This window comes from Balearica regulorum, chromosome 1 (genome assembly GCF_011004875.1).
Source record: "Balearica regulorum gibbericeps isolate bBalReg1 chromosome 1, bBalReg1.pri, whole genome shotgun sequence".
NCBI classification, from domain to species: Eukaryota; Metazoa; Chordata; class Aves; order Gruiformes; family Gruidae; genus Balearica; species Balearica regulorum.
The window spans coordinates 55,823,115-55,833,595 of NC_046184.1; the positions used below are offsets into that span (position 1 = coordinate 55,823,115).

Below are 10,481 nucleotides of genomic sequence, written 5' to 3' on the forward strand. Positions count from 1 at the left end.
TCATGGGAAAGTAATTTTTAATGGTTTATTGCCAATGTTACAAAGGTCGACACACCGTCAGACAGGCGGGAACCACACCGGAGTTGTAAAAACACCAACAAGTCTAGGGTTTTAGTTTATTTCAAAAAAAAGAAAAAAAGAGAAAAAAAAAAAGAATCAAAGTTTGCCTGGCCAAGTTGGCTGCGTGTCCCGGGGATGCCTGAGGCCTGAGGCAGTGTCGCAGCAGCCCCTGGCTGAGCCGGGCTTTGGGTTGGCAGTGAGATGGGCGGTGGGGTCCTGGGGCAGTCCCCACGCCAGCCTGGGCTGGGGCAGCGTGCGGTGGTCCTCCTGAATCCACAGGGCCCCAGCTGTCCCACGTGGCACCAGCCTTGCCCCCCTCCTCTCCCCACTAACGGCAGACGCCTGTCCTCACCGCAACGGCGGTGGCAAGAAAGGTGGAAGATGCCCCTCTCGCATCAGTGCTGAGAACCGGCAGTGCTGGCGGCTCCTGCCAAGGGAGTGCTTGGGGAGCCGGCCGCCATCGCCCGCCCCGCTCGGTGGGGGCTGCTTGCCGTGATTTGAAGTAAACCCCTTAAGATGCTGATAATCTCTGGAGGGTGGGTACAGGCACTGTTTCCCTGGGGTCAGTTCAGGCCCAGCCACCCCGGGTGCATGTCGTCCCCATCCCGCCGCCCGTCCCTCCCTGGGCCGCGGGAGCCTGCCTGGCCAGGGTATGGTGGAGAAGACCAAAAATGAAGTTTGTGCTTTGTATATGAGACCCTGCCTACACCGAGGGGCTGGGGAGGGGGCCGTGGTGCTCGCCCCATGGCTGAGGCCACCCGAACACCTCTGCCCCTTGCCCCCTCGGTAAGCTACAGACGTGCACACACGCGTGTGCACACACACGCGCACGCAGATGTGGGAAGGAAGGTCTCCAGGGGGCAGGGGGGACAAAGGGAGGAGGAGGAGGAGGCGGCCATCTCCCCAAAACCACGTCAGCACCAAGCCAAGAAAAGTGCGTTACTGGCCCGGCGGCTGCAGGGAGCACAGAGGTGCCAAGAGCACCCCTGCTCATGCCCAGGCGCAGATCCCCCGGCACAACACCGAGCACCCCCAGCGCCCTGCTAGCACTCATTTGCCCCTTAAAACTAATTTTTTTTCTTTCTGTAAGCCACTCACCTCCCCGCGGCACCGCTGACCTGAGATCTTTTCATGGAGGGACGTGGCTCAGGCAGGTGCTGTGAGCTGGCAGTGATGGGGACAGGGTTCAGCCATCCTGTCCCCGCACAGTGATACGCCGCCCCACGCCGCCCCGTTTCCCCCCAGCCCCACCACGTCCCCTGCTGCTGCCATGCTGCAGGCAGCGGGACTAAGCAGGGTGCCAATCTCACCGGAGTGGGGTTCAGGAGGACGAGCCGAGCCCCCCCCAGCCTCCCCCAGGTCCCCTCCTGCTCTCAGCACCCGCCTCAGCCCAGGGGAGCCGGGGGGGGCTGCGGGACAGGGGCAGGACCGGTCTCCCCACTCCCCATGGCCTTGGGTGCAAGGAAGGGGACATGGGGCTCGGCACTGGAGTTGGGGGGGGCGGCAGGGGAGGGCTCTGCTTCCCCCGTCCCCCTTGACAGACAGTTACAAACACACACAGAGAAAGGAAACCATAACCTTATAAAAGACACCGAACGCAAACGCCTGCATGTTCTGGGGCAGCCCCGGCCCCATCGCCACCTCAGCTCCCCCCACACCTCCCGCAAGCAGCCGGGCAGGCTCACGCCATGGGGCCGAGCGGCTGGCGGCCCCCCCCGGGCGCCTAGGAGCCGATGATCTGGCCGGACCACGTCTCGTGCTTCGTGTGGGGTGCCAGGTTGGTGAGGACCACCTCCACCGCCTGGAACTTCTGGTTCTTGGGAGGGATGGGGCAGACCTTGTACGTTACCTCGTCCCCCTCCACCGGGACATACTCGCCCTCGATGCTGCGGGAGAGGAGAGATGGTGGGTCTCGGGCCAAGAGCTGGACCCCTGCTCTGGACCACCCAGCACCCAGGAAGGCACCCAACCCACCAGCTGCGCCTTGGGAAAGAAAACCTACTGGTAATGGGGGGAAGAGGACAGGCAGAGCCCCATCCGCCCCCCAGAGACTTCCCCACCCTTGGGCCTCCAGCCCTGTGCTGATGGCACAGCACCCCCAGCGTGTCCCAGCACCACACGATCCCCAGGCTTACTCAGACACGTGGACGAAAATGTCCTCTGTGCCGTTCTCGGGGGTGATGAACCCGTGGCCCTGGGAGCGCGAGAACTGCTTGCAGACACCCTTGAAGATGGGGCCGGCGGAGGCACGTGCTGTCCTGCGGGAGGAAAAGGATGGAGATGTCTCACCTGCGGCGCTCGTCTGGGGGGCAGCACCAGGAGAGGTTTGCTATGAAAACATGGCGTTCCCCAGGAGAGCACCTGCAGCACCATGGGCAGCTGGGTGTGGTGATGCCGTGCACTGCGATGGTGACGTGCACCAGGCGTAAAGGGTTTTGCAGGCGCTTCTGGTGACCGCGGTCCCCGCTCGGCTCAGCCGGACAGTGCCAAGCCCGCTCGCCGCGTGCTGGGTACTTACGCCGAGTAGGTCCTGGTCCTCTTGGTGGGGAGGGGGCTGGGCAGGTCCCGCAGCAGGAGGTTTCCCCGCTCCCAGATGCGGCTGCCCTCCCGCTGGAAGGGGAAGGTGGGCCACACCGGTGACTTGGGGGAGTGCAGGGGCGGCACCGCTGGTGGGGCGCTGGGGTCCGATGACATGGTGGGGCCGGCGGTCTCCTCCGTTTTGGGGACGGGTGGGCGGGTGGCAGGAGAAAGGGCGCCCGGGCACGCGGGTCTGCTGCCTGCAACTTGGGGAGCAAAGGAGGGGTGGTTACAGGTCTCCAGGAGGGGGGCTTTTGGTGGGGGCAGTTTGCTGTCAAGGATTGCCCCCTCTGCTCCCAGCCCCATGTCTGTGGGGCAGGCTGCATCCCACCAGACTTCAGTACTGGGCACCAACCCCTGGCACTGGGAATCACCCCAGCAAATCCGTCCCAGCTTGGAGCAGCCCAGGATGTTCCAGCAGATAAATACTGAGGGAAAGGAAGGGCCTGGTTTGTTGCTTCATCCTTCATTTTCCAGGATAATCCCACACATTAGAGATGAAGTTGCTAAAGAGCGCAACCTGGGAGAAGGAGTGGCTGAGCACTGGCTGCCACAGGCAGGGACCGTTTCGGGAAGGATGCCCACGCAGCACCAGCCTGTCCAGCCCCCCAGTCCTGGTCTCTGAGATCTCCCCAGCCTGAGATTTCTGCTAAAAGGGTGAAGGAAAAAGACTGGGACAACAGGTAGGTAAAGGTGAGGGGTCTGAGGTCTCCCCACTGCTGGAGGCTTCCTCAGCACTATGGGATTTAGAACCCAACCCCAGCCCCAACCAATGGCTCGCTGCCCACCTGGGCACATCCCTACAGGGAAGGGACACGGGGAGGCTATTGCAGGGCCACCAGCGGCACACACAGCCCTTGGGCACCTCAGATGATCCATGACACAAGCACGACCTCCTGCTGCTGTGGTCGTCGGGCTCCAGTTTTTGGTTGGCATCACACAGTTTGAAAGGAGTTAAAGCCCCAAGGGGCAGAAAACCCGCAACCTTCGGCTGCCAGAGGATGTGCAAGATGTGGTGATGGACCCTGATGGCCAGGCCGCCTGCCAAAGAGCAGGACTTGGAGCAAGTGTGGGCAAGGCTGTCATCGCCAAACCACCTCGAGCATGAAATTGGGGGTGTGTCCATTTTTAAGTATCCCAGTGACATGCTCTGGTGCATGATCAGCACCGCAGCCACTTGGTCAGAAAGCCTTTGCTCTGCTGAGTTCTCTTCCCATCAATCGCCATGTTCGATGCTGGCTGGGTGCCTCTGGCTTGGGGTGCCCCACATCAGTGGCTGCTTGGGGGCACCACTCTTTGGGGGTGCTGGGTGAGGGCTCATCCATTTCCATCACCCCTCAACCTTGGGGGCTTCCCCATCACCCCAAGCTGAGGAACCTGACATCCCACAGAGTTACCATCCCCTTCCCCGCCACCCCCTCCAGCCCTTCCCGCCCCACTGGGGCGTGCTGCGTCTTTGGACTACACCTGCACACACCGGGAAACCCGGAGAATATTTAATTTGGTTTCTGACTCATCCACAGCCCCTTGAGACGGCCCTGAGGGGACGTGTGAAAGGGGGTCACCTCTGCTCCCAAATTAGCAGGCACCAAGGACATGGGAAAAGGTTTCTAGAGCAGCTGAAGTTTTGGAGAGGGACCAGGCAACTCCTGTTCCCCTCACCCACCTCCACCTGCTTCCCCTGCCAGGGGTCTGCCTGTTGCCGAGCCCCAGGCCCACTTTGGTGCCCATCCACGCCTGAGCTCTTTCCTAACAACTGCCCCCTCTCAGCCCTGCAAAGCTTCACCCCGAGGTCCAGGCGGCAGACGCCACACTACGGTCCCACTCCAAGGAAGTAGCCACCATTTTCCTCCTGCCCTCTGAGATGATTTCCAGCCGCGGCCTCAAACCCCTCCAAAACATCTCTCCCATCTGCCCACACACCAAACCCTTCATGTGCTTCAGCGGCTTCTCTCTGCCATGAAGCAACTGGAGCGCACGTGCCTGCCTTCTGCTCCACGGTCCACCCTGCACTGGGGCTGCTTGGCTCCCAGCCTGCTGGGCTCAGCATCTCCTGCCTCCATGCTGAGGCTCAGCATCTCTTTCCCTCACGACCAGACTTAGACCGTCTTTCCCCCATGCCCAGGCTCAGCATCTCCTTCCCCCATGCCCAGGCTCAGCATCTTCTTCCCCCATTCCCAGGCTCAGGCTCAACATCTCCTGCCCTCATTCCCAAGCTCAGCATCTCCTTCCCCCATGCCCAGGTTCAGCATCTCCTTCCCCTATGCCTGGGCTCACCATCTTCCTCCCCCATGCCTGAGAGAGGCTCAGGGAGTACCCAAGCGAGACGCCCAAAAGCCGGGGCAGCCAGCCAGATGCTTCGCTGCTCCCATCTGTGCCCCCCATCCAACTGCCCTGCCTGCGCTGGCGAGCAGCCTGGCCGCTTCTGGGCAGCAAAAAGCGATGTGGTCCCCAAGCATCGCTGCAGGGTCTGGCACCTTCCCAGGAGGTGTCAGGTCTGGACCAGTGGGATGATTTGGGAGAAGCGGCCCTCGATTCTCCGCCACATCATGGAGTCGCCACTATGAAAATGGCTTCACCACGGTGCGCCTCCTCTGTGTGAGCTTTCACTGAGGAGGCCTTTCGGTTTCCCCACCAGATTAGGGACAATGGAGAGTATTTAACCTGAATAACGATGCTTGGAGCAAACGATTAGTATGCTGAGTGGGTTGGTTTGTGCCAGGATAAAGAGCTTCCTCCAGCGGGTCTGCAAGGCACTGGAAAAATGGAAGTTTCCCAGAGGCAAAATAAAAATAAGAGGGGAAGGGGTGTGCAAGAGGGGGAACCTTGCAGGGATGCAATGGCGTGGGCAGACCAAGTGGCAGCCAAGTGGGGCTTAGCCTGAGGTTCACCTGCAGGACCAGCCGGGGCTGGGGTGCCCCGGAAGGCTCCCTGATTCGGGGGATGAGCGGTGGTGGGGAGCAGGAACATGCTGGGCATCGCCAGGGCAGAGGAGGCAGACAGCCCGCTCCTGAGGCCCACGGGTGGCAGTGGAGGGTGCCCTCCCAGGGCTGCCATTTGCCCCCACGAGCTGAGCTTGCCCCACATAGGAGAACAAGCCGGGCATGACCACCCACAGGCACTCTGGGGAGCTCTGGCTGGCCCATGGGGACATGGGGGAGAGCCCTGGCATGGGGTGGCAGCTCACAGGCGTGAGCACAGGGACAGGGCACAGCGAGGCTGTAGGACCCCCATCCTTGGGGGTATGCAACCCCCCCAGGACATGTCCCTGAGCAGCCTGCTGTAACCGAGGCGTTGCACCTAACTTCTGCTTGGAGCAGGGGCTGGAGCAGACTCATGTCCATCCTGTGGCCGTGCCAAGGCTGGCTCCCATGGCCAGCAGCACTCTGCCCTGCTCCAGTGCCTGGCCTGAGCATCCCAAATTTGTGGGTCAGCCTTGGGGCCCGGTGGCTGAATGCCTGGCTTTGCCAGTGCTGGTGACGCTGAGGCTGAGCGGGAGCTTTGGCACCACGGGGGGCTCCGGGGCGGTATCTTGCCTCCCACCTCATTTAAATCCCCGCAGCAAACAAAGGGACCGAGGAAATTAAACTCATGGCAAAAGCGGGCTGAGAGATGAGGGGAGACGTGAGCATGTCCTCGCCAGTGCCTCCTCCCCTCCCAGCCCAGCTGAGGAGCAGGGAAAGCCTCTCCCATCCTCCTGCCCTTCTCCTTCCCTCTGCGCCACCCCCCATCCTCTCCCCAGCCCTTTCTCCACGCTGCAGCCCCAGCAGGCAACAAGGGGGACAGGAGGCTTTTTCCCCCTCTCCTCATCGCCAGCGGTCACCCTAACCTCTGCTGGGGCTGAGAGCATCTGTCCCCACCCTGGAGCCCTCCCGTCCTGGCAGACGTCACCCATGACACCGTGTCCACTCCACGCACGTATACGGTATGGGGATGAAATCCGGGTCACTTGAGGAGGCGAGCAGAGGCTGAAGCAGCCCGGCTGTGCCAGGGGGCACAGGAAGCCTTTTCAGCATAACCAACCCCCCGCCACCGCTGCAGGACCTCCACCGCACTCCTCCCTATCTCCCCTCGGTTGCTTTGCTCCGAGGGTCCCCCGAGGTGACAGTCCTCCAAGGCAAGGACATGCATAAGCAGGACCGAGCCCAGCGTTCCCTGGAAGGATGCTCTTCATCAAACCCCCCCCCCCCCACCCTGTCCGTATTCCCTGGTCCCCAAAGAAACCATCTCGGATTGAAACCCCAGAGCCCTCTGGTGATAGGGGTTCTTTCGGCAGCAGCAGCCAGCTTTGCTTTTATATTTTTCGGAGGGCAGGCTTCCGAGCCAAGCTGACAGTCGGGCGAACGCAGGAAACCCAGGCCAATTAAGGCAGACAGGCAGTAGACACATCAGCTTTTATCTCAAGATCCAAGTACCCCATTCATCACCAGCCACTGAAAGGTCTGTGGTTTATCAAATAAAATCACTGTCTCTCTCCCTCTCTTTAAAGCCGAACACATTGACTTGGGTGCTGGCTGTGACCTTGTTTAACTAAACAGCCTTTCAAGGTCCCCCAGAAGGGGGGCAGGAGCCTTCTGAAGAGGCACCAGCCTCTGTCTGCCACTCCCCGTTCATTAGCGGCAGCAAAGAAAAACCCCTCACGCGTCCCTCGGCCGGGCGGGGGAATACATATTTAATTGGCTTAATCGCCCTCGGCGAGTCGGCCCTCCCGCGCAGCGCTTCTTTGTGCTCCTTCCCATCCGCCGGAACCCCCGGGGCTGCCCAGGATGGATGGATGGACGGGTGGATGGATGGATGGATGGATGGATGAATGGGTGCTGCCAGCAGCTGTCATGCTCCGGCTCTAGACGTGACCCTTCAGCTGGCCCGCTGTTGCCTTTACGGGCCATTTCTTTTCTCGCTGCCTCGTCCCTTTGCAAATCCCCGGCTCAGATGCTGTCTGCCACCACGCTCGGGTCTCCCGAGTGCCACCACTCCCCCTGCCCCAGCCGAGGAGCTGGAGGTTATTTTCCCTCTCCTGCCTTTGCCAGCGAGCTCCCGCACGGGCTCTTCCCTGCCACTCGCCATCACGTTTTCTCCATCCCTCGCGTCTGCCCGTGGCCCCAGTTTAGGAGTCAGGTTTACCTCCGTGCTCCTTCCACCCTAGTAGCAAAAAGGTCTCTGTATGTCAAAAAGACACCCCATCTCCACAGCCAGCTGCCAGCAGCCATCTCCTCTCCCCACAGAGCAGGGAGAGGGGTGTTCTGGCCCGCCGCCATCCTCGGGAAGGCTGATGCCCTCCCCAGACCCAGCCTGTCTAGACACAAGCTGAAATAGAGAAGAGCTCCATCCCCCCCAGACATGGGAGTGTGTCCCCAGAGCTCGATGCAAACAAACAAACAAAAAAAAAATCCCATTTTTCAGCTGCTTGGCGCATTCATGCGCCAAGGGACCCACCAACAACATGGTGGCCGGCAGAGACCCCAAATTGGCATCTCTCCCGGGGGGCTGCCACGAAAGGCAGGAACCAGCTGGGGAATGGCTCCAGGCAGGGGTTACCACAAGCAGGACCACCACAGAGCTCGCCGGGCTACGTTTCTCCATCCTCCCTTCCTCAGAGGAGGCTCACAGCCTCGGCGTCTGGCAGGTTTTTACAAACGCTGTCTCTGTCCGATGCTAATGAAAGCCTCTCAGCCTCCCCCTCGCTTTTTTTGGTTACGGGATCATGCCATTAAATACCCAGCAAAGCAATTTCCTTGCCTACCCTGCATGTTAAAAACCCCTTTGCTGAGAGAAATTACTATAGGAAAAATAAACCAGGCGGTTTTGGGGGAATACACACTGACAGCGTCCCCTCCCCAGCTAAGCCAATCACGCTCACAACTCCAGGGATCTTTGCTGAGATAGTCTCGCCTACGATACAGCCTGCTTAGCGCTAAAATATGAATGTCACCTTTATGGATCGATTATAAAAAGCTCCCTTAGTCAGTGCCGGGCTGCCCAATTCTCAGGGAGGCCATGGGGGAGAGCAAGTAGGCTGCCAGATGCAAAGGGGAAGCAAAGGGAGAAGCCATCATGGAGGCTTGATTTACCTTTTAAGCATATATGCATAATCATCACTCCCAAATACCAAGTTTGTGGGATTTGGTTGTTTTGTTGTGGGTTTGTGTTTTGGGTTTTTTTTTCTTAATTAGAATAGTGTGCAAAGACCTGGTGCAGATGTCCTCATCCATGTCCTTCCTTCCTCCTTTGTGGATCTAACTTGCCGTCTGCAGGAATGAATAGTGCAGCCAGTCCCAAAGAAACCCCAGTTCAAGCCCCCATTATTATCAGCCTGCTTTAATAAGATGTATTTTTTTACAAATCGCCTTTCCCTCACCCGGCACTCTGAGAGCTGGGTCCCAGCTGATCTCAGCCCTGTGTGGCAAAGCCCCAGCTATTTGCCCCCCAGCCAAAGCAGACATGCAACGCCGCCGCCGCCACCCCCAGAGGAGTTATTGTTCCTGAGGCTGGTGGGGAATAACCAAACCGGAGGAGGGATGTCACGCTTCACCCTCGCACCTCTCCGCCGTCAAAAGGATAAAGCAGATTTGAAAGAAAAAGGCGGTGCGTGAAGTTTAACCTCCAGCCACAATAGCCCGGGCAAGCTGGATGGCCATTGTGCCTGCCCTTACCTCCTTAGCAGCGACGGGCTCCCTGGAGCTGCGCTCTGCAAAGCATCGGTGCTCGGCGGGGCCGAACGCTCCTCCGCTACCTTGCGAGGAGCAGGGGTCTCGCCCACAGCCTGGCTACTGGGGGGGTTTCTCCGGCTGGCTGCCTGCCTGCCTGCCGGCTGCCTGCTGATGGATCTGCGGTATCCGATGTGTGTATGATGCGCGCCTCGCGCACACACACACACACACACACACGCATCCGCACGCCTTCCCCTGACGTCAGGGCCAGGCCAGGGGGAGCGGGCAGGTGGGAGGGATCAGCCTGGTCATTTCTGAGCCAGGCTTAAAGGAGCAAGTCTGCGCGGGGGGATGGAGGGGATGAGGGTTGGCCCCAGTGGGCTGCATCATGACATGCGTTGGTGGCACGGCTGGACGCGACGGGGCAGCCCCATGGGCTGCAGGGACAGCAGGATGGGGGGTGGCGGGTTGGGAAGGCACCGGAGGGGGAGATGGTGCCAGGAGGCCAGGTCTGGACCAGGAGGGGTCCCCCACAACAGGTCAAATCTCTCCCCCAATCACCCCAAATCCCACTGGTGCTGCTGCAGCCACTCTCCCCGCCTGCCCAAGCCTGCAGCCCCACAGCACCCATGGGTGCTGTGGTCACCCCTGCCACAACAGAGGAGCACGGCAGAAGGCACGTGCCACAAATCCACCCCACCATCCTGCTCCCCTGCTCCAGGCTCGCAGCCATCGCAAACCTAGGTGCTTTCTAAGGGTTTCATTTCTAGCAGTGTACTATGCCAGTCCCCTGACCCCAGAAAGATCTTTCCAGTTTTTCCCTTTCCATGCTCAGGACAGCCATCACCATGGGCAGAGGCAACATCATAAATCGGCCCGAGACTTCCTCTCGTGGGGGCACAGAGCCATGCGACGAGGACAGGAATCAATCGTTTGCTGCGTCCACTGGGGAACAGGGAGAGGAGTAATGGGGTTTAAATTGCAAGGAGCAAGATTGATGCTAGACATTAGGAAACAGTTTCTAACAGAACAGATAGTTAATTACTCAAGGAGATTGCCTGGGGAAGCACCGTAGTCTCCATCACTGGAGGTTTTTTAAGAACAGGCTGTTTAGGCATGCTTTGGGGGGAATTTAGGTGATATCAGTCTTATTTTGGAGCAGAAGGGTGGACCACACTGGCACCTTAACATGCA

The 10,481-nt window shown here is 59.8% G+C and overlaps 1 protein-coding gene across 1 annotated transcript; it reads right to left on the bottom strand.

The window, feature by feature from the left end:
* CSDC2 (cold shock domain containing C2) lies at positions 1-9,547 on the bottom strand. Its single transcript, XM_075751412.1, has 4 exons — positions 9,291-9,547; positions 2,579-2,843; positions 2,196-2,318; positions 1-1,946 (listed from the first exon to the last, which is right to left on the bottom strand). Exons 2-4 carry the CDS (start codon positions 2,752-2,754, stop codon positions 1,784-1,786), a joined length of 462 nt encoding a protein of 153 aa, XP_075607527.1. The 5' UTR covers positions 2,755-2,843; positions 9,291-9,547; the 3' UTR covers positions 1-1,783.
* Positions 9,548-10,481: the final 934 nt, after the last annotated feature.